Source organism: Typha latifolia, chromosome 3 (genome assembly GCF_019914945.1).
Source record: "Typha latifolia isolate L0001 chromosome 3, TyphaL0001v2, whole genome shotgun sequence".
Lineage (NCBI taxonomy): Eukaryota > Viridiplantae > Streptophyta > Magnoliopsida > Poales > Typhaceae > Typha > Typha latifolia.
In genome coordinates this window covers 12,222,500-12,241,922 of record NC_133088.1, presented here as the reverse complement: position 1 = coordinate 12,241,922, position 19,423 = coordinate 12,222,500, and the positions used below count along the sequence as shown (strand labels likewise).

General features: G+C 37.4%; 1 protein-coding gene across 1 annotated transcript in view; it reads left to right on the top strand.

Annotated features, from left to right (window-relative positions):
• Positions 1–19,423, top strand: part of LOC140783614 (pullulanase 1, chloroplastic) — a 74,171-nt gene that overhangs the window by 18,426 nt on the left and 36,322 nt on the right. Inside the window, exons 5-16 of the mRNA XM_073130555.1 lie at positions 1,627–1,763; positions 1,862–2,061; positions 2,186–2,335; positions 4,777–4,837; positions 5,458–5,578; positions 8,122–8,212; positions 8,302–8,395; positions 8,501–8,596; positions 16,012–16,152; positions 17,409–17,459; positions 18,613–18,683; positions 18,821–18,913. Coding sequence (XP_072986656.1) covers positions 1,627–1,763; positions 1,862–2,061; positions 2,186–2,335; positions 4,777–4,837; positions 5,458–5,578; positions 8,122–8,212; positions 8,302–8,395; positions 8,501–8,596; positions 16,012–16,152; positions 17,409–17,459; positions 18,613–18,683; positions 18,821–18,913 — 1,306 coding nt within the window. The remainder of the gene's footprint in view (positions 1–1,626; positions 1,764–1,861; positions 2,062–2,185; positions 2,336–4,776; positions 4,838–5,457; positions 5,579–8,121; positions 8,213–8,301; positions 8,396–8,500; positions 8,597–16,011; positions 16,153–17,408; positions 17,460–18,612; positions 18,684–18,820; positions 18,914–19,423) is intronic.

Here is a 19,423-nt window from a genome sequence, read left to right as displayed (position 1 = left end):
GCCATTTATGTTTTTGCGCTATTCTGCTCAGCGTTGGTTCATTTTTATTCTGTATGTCGATAATATGGTTATCATTAGAGATGACTCGGCCAATATCTGCTCTCCCCAATAGCATCTTTAGCGTCAATTTGAGATGAAAGACCTCAGTTCTCTTCGATACTTTTTGGGTATCGAAATTGCTCAGTCATCCCACAGCCTTTTGTTGTCCCAGCAAAAGTATATTACAGACATTCTCTGTCATGCCACCATCACTGATACTCGTCACGTTGCTATCCCAATTGAGCTTTATTTGAAGCTTTTGCTTGATGATGGTAAGCTTCTTCCAGATCCGACCAGATATCGTCAATTGGTAGGGGCACTCGTCTACCTGACCATTACCCGACCTGATATCTCTCATGCAGTTAGTCTTGTTACTTAATTCATGCAGGCTCCTTGATCTGCTCACTATGCCACTCGTATACGTATTCTTCGATATCTTCGTGGCACCATCACTCAGTCTCTTTTTATGCCATCGACTTTCATCTTAGCTCTGTGAGCTTATTCCCATGCAAATTATGCTCTTGACAGGTCTGATTTGAAAGTCTACTACTGGCTTCTATATTTTTCTAGGAGATTTTCTAATTTCTTGGCGTAGCAAGATGTAGAATGTAGTCTCTCTCTAGTACTAAGTCAGAGTATTGTGCTATGTGTGCAGCGACGAAGGAGATTATTTGGCTTCGTCATCTCCTTAGTGATATGGGTGTTCTCTTACCCTTCTCGTCCCCTCTTCATGTCGATAATGCTAGTGCTAAAAATTCTGTTTTCTAAGATGGCGAAGCATATTGAAGTCGATATGCACTACACTCATCAAGAGTACTGACCTGGCATTATTTCACTCCATTGCCTTAGCACTGAGGAGCAAATTGTCGACTTCTTCACGAAGTTTCTTCCCCTTCTATGATTTGAACATTTAGTCAGCGAACTCTCTGTTTATACAATACCTTGAGTTTGAGGGGAGTATTAGAGTTATTAGATGTATATATTATTTATTTATCTTATTTTATGATGACCTTGTATAAATAGGGCTTCGCTCGGCTTTGCTCCCTCTTTCATGCAAAAGCAAATAGAAAACATTTTTTTCCCAAACTCTTCTCTTCTCCTTATCTCTTCCCTCTCAACCCAATCTAGGGTCAAGACTAATATTGTTACACTATACTTTTAGCTCCATACTGTATTTATACATTGATCTTATGTGGCATATCTAAGCAGAGAAGTCCATATTAGTGTGGTAGTCTGGATTCTGGTTATGGAAACAATAAAAAGAGATAAGCTGTGTACATCTTGGCCTCCCAGGCCACATATTGCTGTTAGCCTTGTGCACTATAATGTATCTTTTCTTTAGAATCTTAGGTGTAATTTTCTTTTGCTTTACTCCCATAGAGTTCCATCTGCTGACCCTCTATCTTGGTTGTAGATTTTTGTTGCATGTTCGCCAGTGGATGAGTTGCTTGACTCCACTAAGAATATGTCCACAAAATACAGTTCAACACTATTTTTTTTTCTAATTCTTTAGCTGAAACTTGTCAGTAAAGTAACAGTCTCTTGTATAATATGTAAGTAGTCAGTACTACCTTTTCTTGCATGCAGTTGACGGGAAATGCAAGAATTCTACCGGCCTGCAATTACCTGGTGTCTTGGACGACATGTTTTCATATACTGGGCCACTTGGTCCAGTTTTCAGTAAGGAAGCTGTTGCACTTCATCTTTGGGCTCCTACAGCACAGGTATGGACAGAAATATTTAATTTTAATTTTTTTAGAGATTTCTTTATATGTCATCTCTTTTATCTTCCATTTTGTTAAAGAAATGTACATAAAAGTAGGATGTGAGTGCATGTTTCTATGAGGATCCATCTGGTGGAGATCCACTCGAACATGTCAAACTTGAGGAGCTAAATGGTGTTTGGAGTGTTGTTGGACCAAGAAATTGGGAAGCCCGCTATTACGTTTATGAAGTTTCCGTATATCATCCAAGCACTTCACAGATTGAGATGTGTGCAGCAAATGATCCTTATGCTAGAGGGTTTGTTGATTATCATATGAAATACAGTTATATGACAAAATAGTTATATTAGTAATATGTAAATGTTATAGATGCAGAGCTTGTTCCGTCTGTTTTACTCTTCGCACCTTTTCTCTTGAATCAGACTTTCTTCTGATGGAAAACGGACTTGGTTAGTTGATCTAGATAGTGAAAAATTAAAACCGGCAAACTGGGATGAACTGGCTGATGAAAAACCATGCCTTCTTTCCTTTTCTGACATCAGCATCTATGAGTTACATATTCGGGATTTCAGGTACTAATCTTTCTAATCTACTACTAAGTACAGCTGTTAAGTGGACTTAGTCTTAGGCTTTACATGTAATTAAACTTCTCAACTTTGTGTACTTCTTGTCTCTTATGGAGAACATATTGTGATGATAATTTTACTTTTTTAGAATATCTTCCATGAGTGGTTGACTGTTTTCATTTTCTTAGAGGCAGAAAAGACTTGACTCCTAAGCTATTGTTAGAACATTCAGAATCATCATGCGTTTGTGCCACTTTGCTGCAACTGGTTTGTGTTAGGGTAAGTCATTAGTTCTCAAACAAGTTAAGGAGTTTAGTTTAAATTTCAAGTTCACATATACCACAAGAAATAGAGAAAGAGAAAACTGCAGAAAGATGTGGGAGAACTATGTAGAAAATCTCCTTTTGAAGTGTCTTACTTATGATTCCATGAGTTTAACATCTCTCTTTTGAATATGATGCTCATCGAGCTTTCTGTTCTTTCGTAGCTTGAATTTTTGGAATTATTGGTGAATTAACATTGTACCAGAGCAGGAGGGTCATGAGTTCGGATTTGTCAGGCTGACCTATCATTTAAAATATTAAAAGCTTTACCTGTTTTCGGATACACTTTTTGGTCCAATTAAAATGTCTCAAGCCCAAAAGTGAGGGAGAATGCTAGAGTGTCAAAGAGTAAAACCGTCGTTCACTATCATTGTAAGCTTTAAGAGCAATTTGTGAGATAGCACAACAAAAGCATAAAGCACTACATCTATGTCCAATGAACTTTCTGTTTCTTGATAATTGATATCAAGATAGTCTTTGTTATTCTTAATGAGTTTTAATAGGATAAGTTTACATCTTTGTTCACTGTTCAGTCAATAAAGAACACCCAGGAAATATATATTATTTTCAGAATAGCAAAGGAATTGAGAAACGCCAATCAACATTGGGATTAGAATAGCAAAGGAAGTTGTCATGACCAAGGATTGTTGTACCAATGGCACGAGGCATCCCGACATTGGCCATGACACATATCAGCAAGGTCGGCATAGTACATATTGTTGACATGTGTCATGCTGAGTTGATGTGCTATTGGCACACTTAATGGTTTTGACATACCCAAAAACAATCTTTAAATCTTTCTATGACCTTAAAAATTAAAATAGGTTTTAGGTTAAATCAGAGTTCGTGAACACTATATATAATCATATATTAGTGTAACATATGTAGTGAGATTTTAATCTCATGGTTTTCTTTAAATTTTCTTGGATTCTCTTTGTTGAGGCAAATGATCGGAGCAAAACAAAATTTTCCTTTGATTTCTAAATGTATAATTTATAGAGATCAAGGACAAAATGCAAAGAAATAGCCAAAGGGATGAAAAAACCCTCAAATTAGATTTCTTTAAAGTAAGATATACACAATAATAGTGGCTCAATGAGTGGTCTCAAAAGAGTATCGAGATAATCCCCTCATATCGGTCCCAAATTCATTAATATAATACGTGTCGACCCTTGCTGATTGGATAGCAGAAGAATCCATGGATGGTTGTGCCGGTCGGCACGCCCGTGTTGACCGGTACTTGTCGTGCTAGTAGTGGCATAGCACTTGACACGGGGTGTGCCAGTGAAGGCACACCCTCCTTAAAAGTTTATTAAAAATATTATAAATGTATGTCAATGGTACGTAGGGGTATGCCACTAGCACGCAGGGCATGCCGACGCGTGCCGATGGTGGCACGGCACAGCATGGCCATCGTTGGAGAAATCTATTTCATAGCTAGAAAACACTAGCAGTTTGGCTCACGTTTTTTTGACATTTTCATGCTTTTAGACTGTTGAGCTTAGTTAAACATTTGTCATGAGAGGGACAGGGATGACTTGGTCTCATAAGTTGTACAAAAGAACAAGGATGGTATCCTCCATTCCTCGTACTTATGTTTGGCAGTGGCAGATAAACCAGACTAACTAGTGACCTGCCAAATACCATGAAGCTGCAAATGCAATGACTCTATGCATCTGGAGGGCTGGTGACCCTTTAATTGCATAGCATGCTTCCCAGAGGAAGATTATGCTAGGGGCTCCAATGGAGTAGTCCAACAGGGGTATTATAGCTGTGGCTGGTGATTAATCCACACTGTTACAATAGGTTGTGGCCTATGTGCCAAATTATGACCTAGTTTCGGCAATGGCAGCTGCCTTCTGGTGTGACATGTAATGGGAAGGTTTTACCTGGAACTAATGAGAGGCACGTCAAAGATATCGTTAAATTTTATTAAAATTATACTTTTTATCTTGTTTGGAAGTTGGCATTCGTTTGAGTCTTGAAAGTTGAAATCATACTAATGTATATAGACATTTAGATTCATTTACCTTTTAAATGCTTCTCTATTATTCTCTTTCCTTTGTCATAGATGTTTGCACACTAGGATTCTATGATGTTAGTTTGTTTGTAATTCATTTGCAGTGCCAGTGACAGCACAGTGGATCCCAATTTTAAAGGAGGCTACCTTGCCTTTACCTCTCAGGTTGATATTTATATTTTTGTTATCAAGATTGTATCATGAACTTAGCAGTTCAGCACTTTACAGAAAGCAAATGCATCTTGAGAAAAGCATACTTTGTTGCTCCTGGTAGGTATTATTTGAAATACCTTTTGGATAATTGCTGATCCTATCAATGTGTTCAGACAGAGGCTATAACTAGTTTGGGGGCAATTTCAATACTAGTGGATAGTGGAAATTAGAGTAATGCTATTTAAGAATTTTAGATTATACTTCCCTAGTTGGGTAATGATTTTTAGTGTTTTACTCACCTACTTAAAGCAAAGAACATTGTTTTTTCAGTTAAATATCATGATTCGATCTAAGTAAGGGACCATATTTGTATTCTTTATCATTATAAATTTATATCTAAGGGACCCTATTTCCCCTTTAGCTACATGAACTTAAATTTCACCAATAAGAATTTGTCTTTGAATTTCTTAGCATTTGAAAGCAGATCGATCCATGAGATATAATATTTTTTACACTAAATTTTAATTCATAGTAGTTGATATAGTTGATTTCTCTGTAGTATCAGTTAAAAATTGTTGTAGAATGAGCAGACATAATTACTTCTTTGGTGGGACTAAATCTTACTAATTCAGGATTCAGCTGGCATACACCACCTGAAAAAAATGTCCAACGCTGGTTTGACTCATGTGCATCTACTGCCGACTTTTCATTTTGGTGGTGTTGATGATAATAAAGATAACTGGAAATATCTTGGTGAGTGTTTAAGTTCATTAGAATTTACTTTTTGGCTAATCAACATCTTCTCTAACTTTGGATGATGCTTATTTAGCACAGTTTGTTAACTTGGAGTGACCTGCTAATATACTGTCTCTACAATTTAGCAGTTTTAGTAGAAACATGGATGGTTGTGTCGATCAGCACACCCCGTTCCGATCGACACTTGTCGTGCCAGTAGTGGCACGACATTTGGCACGTGGTGTGCTAGTGACACACCTCCGTGCCGAGCCGTGTTGATTGCCACAGGTGCATGCCGTCCGACACAATTTTGTGCCAGTTATTGTGCCATGTGGAGTTATTTTTCTTAATTTTTTTCTCTATTTTCATAAGTTATTATCAAATCAATTGACCAATTGATATATGCTTAAATAAAATTGACGATGAGACTTGACATGATAATGATAATGATGATGATAATAATGAGATTCAGTCTGGTGGCGATGATGACGGAGATGAGACGTATGTCTCTGTTACATAACATCTTTAGAGATATCCTTTTTACAAAGGACTTGAGTCTATAGGTAACAGAGCATTAAAAGAGATGCACCCACAAGATGATATAAGTTTATTATTATTACCATCATATCAATCACACCCACTAGAGCCACAATACTTTTATTATACTCTATTTCTATAATATGTATATCTTTATAGTGTGTCTGTGCCGGTCATCCCCGTGCATATTTAATATCCATATGAGAATTATAAAATTCTTATTTGTATAAAGACTATGTGAGACGTTACAACAAGCAATACTATCAATGGATAAGTTTTGAAAAATATCGATAATATTTAATGTAAACATTATCATGTTATTATTGTATTGACAAATAAAGTTTTTGATCCTCCTCGTCATTCTACGTTTAACTAGATATTAGTTTTAATTATTAAATTATTATCAATTAATATTATGTGTTCAATTTTATTATGGAATATTTAATTATATCATGAAGTGTTTAATCATTAATATTAATTTTAATGAATGTATTCAATTATGTGTTGAATACTATTTATATTTAACTATTGTTTTATTTTTAATAAAATAAGTCATTTACAAAAATAATTTAAAGATAAATCACTATAATGTAGGTTTTAATACATATATTTAAACAAAAAATCAAAGATTGACATACCGAAAACCCAAAACATTTCTAAATATTCTAAAAAAATTATTAAAAAAACTATAAATACGTGCCGACACGTGCTAGTCGTGCCGATGGTGGCACGACATGGCACGTGTCACTGGCACGGCTATTATTGGGTAGAAACTCTGTCTAAGAATTGTTATGTTATGCCTGAATATACTTCAATCTGGAGTTAGTTATCTACTTTCTTGCTAAAACATAATCTAATGTGTCTAATTGATTTTAGTTGAATATTCATTCTTGATTATGTTTATATCTATTTGAGGATTATTTACTTTATTATATGAAATGATTTATACAGTGGAATGAAAATTCTTGGGAGAAACTTTAGATCAACTCCTCGAGAATATATTTGAAAATTGTGTCAGAGGAACTTGATGGTTTTCTTTTTCTGATTTAAGTAAAGAAAATAGGATTTCATTTGCTGGAACCTCTTCCTTTTGTTCCTAAATGCAAGCTATTGGCCACTAAGCATGTTTGTTGGTCTGACTCTGAAGGAAGCTCATTATTGGACAGTTCCTCACTTCCTCCTTCTGGAGCATGGATCCTTCTTTAAATCCTTTTTCTTACTTGACTGAGCTTATTCAGGGCTTACTCTTGAGGCAAAGAAAAATTCTGACAAACTATCACAGAAAAGCTCAATGTTTTGGCAGTCATATATGTGACAGTTTGATTTTTTTGGTCATGTACTATGGGCCTTACAAGTTATCTAGCACACATATTGCATGCACTAAAGAAAGGAATTTGCCCTTTGATTCCAAGGTATAAGAGCAGATTGCTGGCAATGACTTGGTTGAATTCAAGGAATCTATAAGAGTATGTTATTGAACCTATAGACTAAAAGCTCAGATGGCCCACAACCTCTCTTTTGGATGTGAAATAAGCTTCAATCAACATACCAGGACCAATAAAGCCAATGATGGAGCTTCCCGTTATATATGCCTACCCTATTTCACTTCATTCAATCTATTTCAAGACCATTTGACTGACGGGAGTTAGATGAGGGAAGACGAGAACAATCTAACTCAACAGAATGCGATTATCCAGAATATCTGCAGGCCACTTTTATGAGTAGTTGGGAAAGTCATTATCTGGTCATGGTTATTACTTATTAGCCTTAAGGTGTTTCTATGTTAGTAATGAATTTTATGATCTTGATTATGGCATCTGATAGATTTGCTTACCTTTTCCCAGAAATCTTTCAACACTTCTGAAATTATTTTTCCTAATATCTTATGTGTGTATTTCTTGCCGTACTTCCCTTGCTAATTTAGAATTAGAATTTGATTTCACTATGAAATTGCTTGGGACATACTTCATCTTTCTTCTTCTTTTCCCCTTTGCTTGTTCCATTTATATGGTTCTCAACAGCAGATGAGGTTGCAATGGCAAAACTCCCTCCAGATTCAGATAAGCAACAAGCTGAAATTACAGCCATTCAGGACGAAGATGGTTATAATTGGGGGTATTTATCTCTGTTTTTCAGAATAATATTTTATGACATAATTTAATAACTTGCCAAGGTATGCTTATGTATGATAATATGCAAGAAAGGTATAACCCCGTGCTTTGGGGGATTCCAAAGGGAAGCTATGCTAGCAACCCAAATGGGCCAGCTCGTATTCTTGAATTCCGGAAGATGATCCAGGTGCACATGTTTAGTTTTATGTCATTCAAATGATTTTTTTATTATAGATGGTAATCATGATAGTCTAGTATAAGATGATATTCTACATATTATGTTGCTTTACAGGCCCTTAATCGCATTGGTCTTCGTGTGGTCTTGGATGTTGTCTACAATCATTTATATGCAAGTGGTCCCTCAAATGAGAACTCAGTTCTTGACAAGGTTATTTCTTTTTATCAACTGATGTTGCCACTTAGTAAAAGAAAAAGAAAGTGATTTTATTTGTTTTTATATATGATTTTCCTACGATGACCATTCCTTTCAGCATGCCCCATGTTGATGAGGGCAAAACACTTGGGACAGACTGTGCTAGTGGCACAGGGCCTTGTCGAGTTGTGTCCTCAATGCATGGGTACTTGTCGAACTACCACAGCCTTGTGTTGACCCATGCCGATGGGCACGGATGGAGCGATGTCCAAATCTAATAACTCGTTAAGACATAATAGTTAGTCGAAGAGACATTTTGTCTCTTTGTTTGAGAGCCACTTTATTAAAAATAAGAAATGAAAGTGACAAGATCTCTAGAAAGTGAGAGAGAATTTTTTTTTTACACTCAAACTAATTTAGGATGTAGAAATTAAGGATGGCCGTGCCGGTCGGCACTTGCCGTGCTGGCGGCGTACTGGCACGTGGCACGAGGGTGCTGCACGGCAACCATCCTAACGCATCGCCGCTCACCATCGACCTCGTCGCCGTTGCCGTTGCCGCCACTTGCCGATTGCCGCCCGCTGCCCGCCGATCCGGATCCGAACCCACAACTTAAACTTTAAACTCGCAACTTAAATTGGCGGCGGCGGGCGGCGATTGGCGAGCGGCGGCGACGGCGACTACAATGGCAAAGGTGAGTATTCCTTACCTCTTTCTCTCATTCTTTTACGGCACAACCGGCAAGTGTCGCGGCAAGTGCCGTGCCGTGCCGGCCGGTGGTCGGCACGGTCCGTGCCTGTGGCACAGCCATCGTTGGTATAAATACTAGATTTAGCTCAATTTTGTTAGATTAATCATTTGTAAGGGTCTTTCTATGTAGATCTAGCATTTTTGTGCTAGATGTCACGACCTGAAATAGAAATTATGACCGGCCATGCATCTCAATATGCTTGAGATACACGAAGCCTTATTAATACTTTCTACATGTAGGATGGCAAAATAAATAAATAAAATGAAGATCTGCTTTATTAAATTTTAAAACTAATTGCAATAAACATAAAACAATGTTATTATTTTTGAGTCTCTAAACGAAACAAAATAAATCTTCTATTCTAAAGCATAAAATCCAAAATAGCGGAAAAGTAAATAGGCGAATCCTAAGTGGAGAGGGAGTCCGGGTATATCTCGCTCAGTCGCCCCGCTGACTATTACATGAGATAGATAAATAAATACAAAAAAAAAGAATCCATGAGCCAACAACTATAGCTAAGTGAGTGGAATCCACTCGAAAACCAAATAAATTCTAAATTATATTAATGTTGAATAAGATTAAACTAAAAGCAATAATATCCATAATAATTTGCAATAAGCACGCTCTTTAAAATAATAAAAATGATAACAATAAAGAGTCACAACTTGTAACCTTGCACAGTTTCAACGTATTAACATCTTTTCAATATTTATACTGTCATATGTCTCAATGGGTCTAAACCCTATAGATCCACATCAACTAGAAGTCACCTCGAGATGACTCTCGGGACTTTTCTTCATAGCTGATCTGGTTAAGGTCATCAGATGGTATCACTATGTGATCAACATATTCTGTCTTTTCCACTAACCATTAAGAGAAGTTAGAGTCATGTAGGAATTCATCATTCATCCTAGGACTGTTCCCTAACCCCGTCAGAGTCACCTAAGAAAGTTACCGCAATGATCTGATTTAAGATTTTCTCCTAGACTTCCAGATAAACTTGAGTCACTACGGAAAAATCGCAAGTGATTTATACCGGGACTGTTCTCTATATCATACCAATACAAATCTCGCTTTTCTTTTCACAAATTTTGATATTTGCACAAAGTATGGTGATGCACTTAGTATAATGATTAAATGCACACAGAAAATGTAACAATTAATTTTTACACGTACGGATGAAAATAATAATTTTGCAGACAGAAAATTTACATGTTTGACAAAGGTACAAAATATAATAAAATAATTATGTGAGTGAACCCACTCACTTGAGTCTAGGCAAGACAACCGAAATTTCAAATATCTAACTCACATACTAAAAATCACCACCTTTAATAATAAATAATAATAAAATTTTTAATTTGAATAATATCAATATTTCTAAAATTTTAAAAAATAAATTAAAAAAAATAAAAAGAACTAAAATGGGTTTAATTACCCATTGGATTGGGTTGGGCTGCTGTTGGCCCGACCCATTCCATAAAAATAGAACTAATCGGGCTGGGCCAAGGCCCAGCCAAAGAATGGATTGGGCTACAGGCTAACCCGCAGCCTACCCAAATTTTAGTGGTTCGGGTCGGGTCTTTTGATCCGAAATCCAAACTGAAACCCGAACCCGAACCCGAAAATCAAATGAAAAAGGGTTGGCTCGGGTTAAACCCGAGCCCAACCAGACTTTTCCTTTCTTGCGACCGATGCGAGGAAGAGAAGAGTTGAGGGAGGGAGTGACCGCCAGTGACCCCGTCGGCGGCGGTTCACGACCACCCTCAAGCCTAGACATGATAACCGGGCGGGCCGAGCCGGGTTCGGGCCGGGCTTTTCGGGCCAAGCGGGCTTAAGTCTTTGTTCACGGCCCGACCCATTAATCACTCGGGCCGGGCTAGAATAGTCTAGCCCGTTATCGCTCGTTGGCCCGTGAGAGATCGGGCCGGGCCAGCCCAACCTACCAATCACTCGGCCCAACCCATATTTCAGCTATTTTTAGAATTTTTTTAACTATTAGTTTTTTTTAAAATATTTATATTCCTTTATTTAAAAAAAATTAAAATTTTTTAAAAGTCTGCTTAAAATAATGCAAAATGGTATAATACTAAAATATTTTTACTGTAGCAATGGTAAATTACTGTAGCAAACGGGCAAAGCACTGTAGTAGATGGGCGGGCTTAGTTGCGGGCTAAACGGGCGGGCTTTCGGGCCGGGTCGGGCGGGCAAAGGGCTGGCCCGTGCCGCCCATGGGTAGTTCGGGCTCGGGCCGGGCCGGGCCTAAACCGGGTTCGGGCCGGGCTTAGCCCGGTCCAAACCGGGCCGGGCATGGGCGGGCTGGGCCATTTGATCATGTCTACTCAAGCCTCTCGGCTCTCTCTCTCTCTCTCTCTCTCGACTTCTTCGTCCTCAAGAGGTGGAGGAGAACCCAAGCACAATTGTCGTCTTCATGGCCGATGGCGACCGGAGCCACGAGGGCTCCAAAGGTGATGCCCACGGCACGATGTTTCCAAAGATGGAGCGGCAGCGACCCGAAGCCGCCGGCCGGCCTGATTTGTCGACGAAGCCGAAAACCCACGAATTAGGTATTTCTATTTTACCTCATTAAATTGAAATTAAACTAGAGGGATAAGAGAGGGCTCACCAGGGAGGAGTGTGGTGGTCCCAATTCCTCCGGCGATGCTCCGACAGGCCGAACCCACGTCGTGATTCCGACGGTAAGGAAGAAGGAAACGAAAGAGAAAAAGAAGGGAAAGGGAAAAGGAGGCTGGGGGGGTGAGTTGAGGAGAGAGGAGAGAATAGGTTTTTTTTAAATTTATAGATTAAAGATCCCGAATCTGTTCGGCGAGATCTTCCGTTGTGCTTCGTCGTGTGCCGGAGAGGGAGAGGGGAGGGGCTGCACGTGCAGAGCACGTGCACCCTCCTCTCTCAACCCCTAATTTAATTATTATTATTTCTGGTTCTTACACTAGATCTATGAAAAACACTTTTCAAAATATAGGAATTAAAGGGAATATTAGATTTCCTTGAAATTTCAAATGTACAGTAGAATTTATCAAAGATAAAAGAAAGAAAAGGAATCATCTCAGGTTTAATATGATTACAATTAAATGAGGGAAGAACTTGAGTCTATAACTAAATAAATTTCAAGGGATGTGTGCTCGTAGGTTGAGATGAGTTAATCATTATCATTGCCATGGTATTAGTCACCCATCGGATTTATAACACTCTTATTATGCTCTATATCCACAATCTGCATATTGTTATAGTATGCATGTATTTATCATTCCCATGCATGTTTAATATATATATCACGTTATATGAAAATTGCAAATCTCATATTTGCACGAAGAGTATAAGATGTTACAACGATCAATATTATCTATGGATGAGATTTTAGCAAGGTTCCTTAAAAACGATACATATCGGCCGTATCGGCCGCCTGTATCGGATCGGATTATTTTAATTAAATAAAATTCTAAATATTATTTAAAAATATTGAGAAATTTCTAAAAGGCATCCATGGCGCAAGGCTAACGACTGAAGCTCTCTAGCACGAGCAGCAGCAGCCCGAAGCTGCGGCCGGCGAGAGTTGCCGGCGAAGCCGAAATCCCCAATTTAGGTATTTTCGATTTACCTTTTTAAATTTAAATTAAACTAGAGGGATGAGAGAGGGCTCACCGGGGAGGAGTGTAGTGGTCCCAAATTCCTCCGACGATGCTCCGGCGATCCGATTCCACAGCGGCGGCTCCAACGGTGAGAAAAGAAAGAAAATGAAGGAGGAGAAAAAGGCTGGGGGTTGAGGAGAGAGAGAGGATTAGGGTTGAATTTATAAATTAGAAGAGGATCAAATCTAATTTGATTCGGATTAGATAAAATCCCCCTTTTTCTGCGCCTTGTCGCGTGCCGGAGAGGGAGAGGGAAGGGGCTGCACGAGCACGTGCACCCTCCTCTCTCAACCCCCAATTAATTTTTTTTTCTCTGGTTCTGACAGTTGAGGGAGGGAGCGATCACTGGCGACCCTACCGGCGGCGATTTACGACCACCCTCAAGCCTCTAGGCTCTCTCTCTCTCTCTCTCTCTCTCTCTCTCTCTCTCTTCGTCGTCCTCACGAGGTGGAGAACCCACCACCGATTGCCGACTCTGAAGCCGACGACGACTAGAGCCACGAGGGCTGTCCCAGAAGGCAACTATGGCGCAAGGCCAACAGCTTGGAGCTCTTGAGCACGAGCAGTAGCAGCCCGAAGCCGCTGGCCGGCCTAATTTGCCAGTGAAGCCGAGAAACCCAAAATTAGGTATTTTCATTTTACCTTATTAAACTTTAATTAAAATTTATGTGTGGGAGAGAGCTTACTAAGGAGTCACGTGGTGGTCTCCGATGGCTCCGGCGGCACTTCGGCCGGCCGATTCCACTGCGTGACTCCGACGGTGAGAAAGAAGAAAGCGAAGGAGGAGAGGAAGAAGAGAGGAGGGGGAGGGGGCTGAGGGGGATTAAGGGGAGAGAAAACTTTTAGGGTTTAATTTATAGAGCAAAGATCCCGAATCTGAATTGGATTCGGCAAGATCTTCCATTGCGCTTTGTCGCGTGCCGGAGAGGGAGAGGGGAGGAGGCTGCACGTGTAGAGCACGTGCACCCTCCTCTCTCAACCCCTAATTAATTTAAATTTTTTTTTTCTGGTTCTTACGTATTATATGTTGAATAATGTTTCTATTTTACTACTATTGTCATTTTAACGATAGAAGATTGTAACATAGGCTTTAAAACATATATTCAAACTAAAAATATTTGTAAATTCCCTAAAAAATTAAGTCAAAGGTGTGCCAAAAGCATAACAGTGGCACGTGAGGGTGTACTAGTGGCACGCGAGGGGCATGTCAACTTGGGATAGGCATGGCATATGCCTTCGGCATAGCAGTCCTTGGGATTTTTTTTATATTTCTTTATTGTTTGAAGGATAAATATGTAATGAAAGTATAAACTGTTCTCCCTTTTCCTTAAGTTTCTTTTCCATGGCACTTAAGTAGAAACAGCAGAAGAAAAAAAAAAGAGAAAGTAGAGAAGAGAAAATTGGAAGAGCTGCCTATGCCACTGTTTGCTAATCTTTCGCCGGTAATAGGAAAAAGTTTTTAACCAAACTAGACCCGTTTTGAAATTTTTTTACCAAAATGGCTTACAACCCAAACTTAATACCAAAAGGGGTCTATTTTACTGTAGCCCTAAATAAAACATTAAATTGTTAAGTGTTTTATCCAGTCTGAAGTAAAATATTAATCAGATCAGTATTTTATTAAGTAAAATGATGATTTGATTAACATTTTTATTGCAAAAAAGAACTTTAAACATTTTAGCGATTTACTAAAAAAAAGATTTATGTAAAATGCTGAAAAGTTAAGCGTTTTATAGTTAAAAATACTACATGAGAAACATATAGATAAAAATATAAAGAAGAAATTTATAACGTCGTAACTTTGTGCTCGGTTATCCATTTTAGTCATAAAATATATCATTGTGAAGATATAGAAGAGTTCTATAAGTTGGAATGGCGCAGTGATTCCTCAAAACCAACTATGCTCAAAATCCTCCAAATTTACTTTGAATCTTTTTTTTTTATTTCAGATAAAATGCTCATCTTTTTAGCATTTTCTAAACATAAAACGCTGAAGAGTTGAGAGTTTTATAAAATGAAGCTTTCCGTATTTTTATTTAAAGCTTATCATCGTTTTACCTAGGGCTACAGTGTTCCAAACCCACTTTAGTATTAAGTTTGAGAAGTGGTCTATTTAGGTAAATAAAATATGAAAGAGGGCTAGTTTGGTCAAAAACTCAGAGAAAGGGAAAAATAAAGGCAAGGCGACAAAGTGGGAAAAAAGAAACAAGAAATAAAAGAAAAGAAAGAAAAATGAAGAGAGGGGAAGAATAACTGGCTTATTAGACCAGTAATTTATTTTCTCCTGTACAGCTTACTAGCGTCACTGAAGTCTTCATCTTCACCAATGAATGATAGCATGGGAGCCAACTCTCTTTTTTTCATTCTACAGTGATTACAATTTGCTAACCAAGGTTTTCGCTATTTTACATTTATGTGTTTTGGGATCAAAAGAAGGGAAGATATTGTCTCAATGGAGTTCTAGGTCTATGTAGTGTTTATCTTTTCATTTACTTATTTATCTCTTTTTTGTTAATGTAATGAAACTTTAGCTATATATATTTACCCATATTAAAATATAAAATATAAAATATAAAAACCACTATTATTTATAGAGTAGTTGGGTAGTTATCGGGTTATTAGAGCAACACAAACTAATTTGAATTCCACTGAACTTGTCAATTAAATAAAAAAGTCTTCACTTATTTAAGTCAAGTCTACTTCCCGAGCCATAAAATTATCGCAAACTTAATAGTGAGAGTAACGTTAGAATATAAAGCGTGAACATGTCACAGATAATTAAACAGATACATAGATAATTAAATTCAAACAGATACATAGATAATTGAACATGAGAACTCCAAAAGAAATGATGATGTTATGAGTTTTCGTCTTGAAAGAAAATTGAGCAGAGAGCCAGAGATTGATGTGTTATCCTCTGGATGTGGTTATTTGTTAGTGGAAAAGATGGATTATTGTTTTGAAGTGCAGTCTATCCATACCTGTTAAATTCTTTCTGCTTGCTTAATGATAGCATTATCTTTTTATAGATTGTTCCTGGATACTTCCTTCGAAGAAATGCTGATGGTGGGATTGAGCATAGCACATGCATGAATAATACTGCTAGTGAGCACTTCATGGCAGAACGTTTAATTCTGGATGATCTTATACACTGGGTAGTCAATTATAAAGTGAGCATTGTTGTCTGAATTTTGTTAATCTTGATATTTTGTACATTTTCCTACAAATCCGGTAGATATTAATATATAATAAGAAAAAAAAATCTACAAGCATTAGTATGTTGCTTCATTTGTCCCTTGTATACACAGAATTCCAGTGGATTTTTGTGGGATTTTGTATATCTTACATACTTTTCTTTCTTTTAAATAAGTAGAACTCTATTGGATTTCACAAATTGTCTTTCCATCTTATGCTTCTATATATACTTTTTATGCATTGAACGTTGTGTTGCAAAGGCAGCAAATAAATCACATTTTATGTCTTATTCATCATTAGTTGAACATTGTGTGCTGTCATTGTCTTGTACAGACTGAAAGATCAAAAGACAATTGTTTCCCTTTTATTCTTTTAACACACTAAATATTGTTTTAAACTACTTAAGTCTTTGTTAGTTTGGCAATTCTATTTTCCTGGGGAGATTTTCACTGATTGATTCTGTTTAGAACTTTGTATATGGATTATCATTTGTGAGCTGCTTATTCCACAACTTAGAAAGCACCCTTTCATTTTCATATACTAGGGGATCTTCCTCAGGAAAGAAAATGTTCCATGCTGAAGTATTTAAGTCCATAACCATTGTTTCAATGCATGAGGTCTTGTAGTGTATATCAATGAGTTACAAAGACACCCCTTGAATTATTTGATTCCTCTTCACCAGAAAAAGCCCGTATTCGGTGAAATCGAATCAATTGATTATTTTATGTACAGGTTTCTTCTAGTCATGGGTTGTATTTCTTGGTTAATAGTGCTTGTCGTTTTGCTGATATTTGAGGATTAAAATTTTAAGTTGCCACCTTACCTGATAAATTTTCCTTTTTGGGTCTTGGGTGAGGAGGTAACCTTATGACAAATTTCAAGAGGGTAGGAACTAAGTCCTTAACCTTATGGGTTATGATAACAAAGTCTAGTTAGGAAGGAACTTTCCCCGGGACAAGAGGACATATACCTCTGGATACAAGTTATCATGCCCACCGTAAATGTTGTAGTTTTGTATGACATATTAACAACTTTTCTTGTATGAAAAGTTGTTGACTCTTTCCATGTCTTTTTGCTGACCTTTTTATGCTTGACTTATCTGTCTTCAATTTTCCAGTCCATGCAATTTACTCTTGTTGACTACTGCAATTTCCTACTTATTTTTGTGCATCAATATGTCTAACATCACATACAATGATCTTACTGACAACTATTATGGTTGCAATATTAGGTTGATGGGTTCCGGTTTGATCTCATGGGACACATGATGAAGAGCACCATGGTAGGTGAGGCTGGCTTTATTCCACTCCAGCTCAAGATCACTTTCTTAGTTGACTTTACTTTCACTCTCTCAGTGTGGCTCAGTCCAGATTGTATTCCACTAAGTGGCAAAATGATTAATTAGTTGGTAAAAGCATAATTACGACATATATTTGTTAGTTTCTTCCTGTTGAGTTATGTTTAGCATATTGTATTAGCATTGAAAAGCCTGGGGATCTTGTCTTCTAGTAGTAGTCTCAAGTAGGGGTTGACATGACATGGCAAGGGAAACGAGTTTACTGCTTAGGTGCCCAACTGACGATGCAACATCATACTATGGGATCAGCTTGCTTGACCTTGCTTATTCCACAACTTCATATGCAGTTTTCAGTGCTTTTTAGATATAAAATATTGAACAAAATAAAATTATTTTATATAGAAAATGAATTATCAGTATATTTGAAATTATTATTCTCATTTTCATGTCCACTGGTGCCAATTATCAGCATGTTGTTCTTTTTTCTGTTAAAATTGACGTGTTTTCAATTGAGAAGATATCTCATATCAAATTAAATTCGAGGTTCAAAGTGGATTGCCGGGGTATCTGTCATCTGAATCGAGAACCTTGACCTTCATGGCTGCTATGATGACACTATGGTCAGAGAGACTTGTGTTTGTGACGAAATGGATAGCAGACTTGTCATAATTTATAGCTTGGCCGGATTAAGTGTAGTAGCTATCAATGACAAAGATTAGATGCCTCTCTCGGGGTGGCTTTGCTGAATAGCAGGAGATTGTCAGCGTTAAGAGGAGGAACCAACCTGGTCACCTTTAAAGTTTAAACCTCCCAGCTTGCTTGCACTCATGCTAGCATCAAGGACGTAGACAGCATGTTAGCTCAATAATAAAGATGTAGGGCAAAAGAGAGAAACCCCTGCCTTAATCCTCTAGTCAGAGAGAAGAAGCCACCGAAGCTTCCATTAATATTAATAACTGAAGTGGCAGTGGAGATGCAGGAATGCATGAGTTTGATGTAGTGATTTGGGAAACCATGGAGTTTAAGGCAATCTCTGATGAATCCCTACTGTAAACGTTCAAAATCCTTAGAAAGATCTCCTTCTATTTTGTGCATGACATATCAGAAAACTTAATTAAATAATTCTTCTTGAATTTAGGTGAAAGCAAAATCTGTTCTTCAAAGTTTGTCAAAGGGTGAACATGGAGTAGATGGTTCAAAGATCTACATGTAAGATATATGATTTCTCATATTTGTTAAAGACATTTTAGAAAACCAATTAGGATTTTTTCCAATTTGGTCAATTTTCTAATGATATTACAACTAGAATATAATTATCTTTCAAATTACTGTTTCTGCTACCACAGATATGGCGAAGGGTGGGACTTTGGTGAAGTTGCAAACAACAAGCGTGGCATTAATGCTTCACAGTTTAACATCTGTGGCACTGGCATTGGCAGGTACATCTCCAGTTATACTAATTTTATATCTTCAAGTGACAGTATCCCTTGTAATCTGTGGAACTGCTGTCTTTTAAGAGGAGTTCTAACAAAATTATTTACATGTGATGAAGGATAAAATTCTGGAGTGAGTCCAAAATTTTTAGACTGATTTATTATTTATGATTTTAATTAAAGTCTTCTATTGTCTGATGTTACTGTAGTAGTATTATACAGATGTGGTAAGGTAGCAATTATTGTTTGGGTAGTATTATACAGAAACTGTCGATCCTTAATTAGACATTTCTCAAACCGACAAATTCACTATATCTTTCGTGAAGCTAATCAACCAGTTGATTGGCTAGCTTCTTTTGCAAAATCAAATATTTCATTTTTTGTTTGGAATGGCTCTGCCCCTCTCAATTTTTAGCTTTAGTTGTGGCAGAAATGTATGGCTACTCTTTCTTGCATTGCTTATGACGTTGTATCCTTTTGTGGGGTGTTTCCCCATATTTTAATGCAATTTAAAAT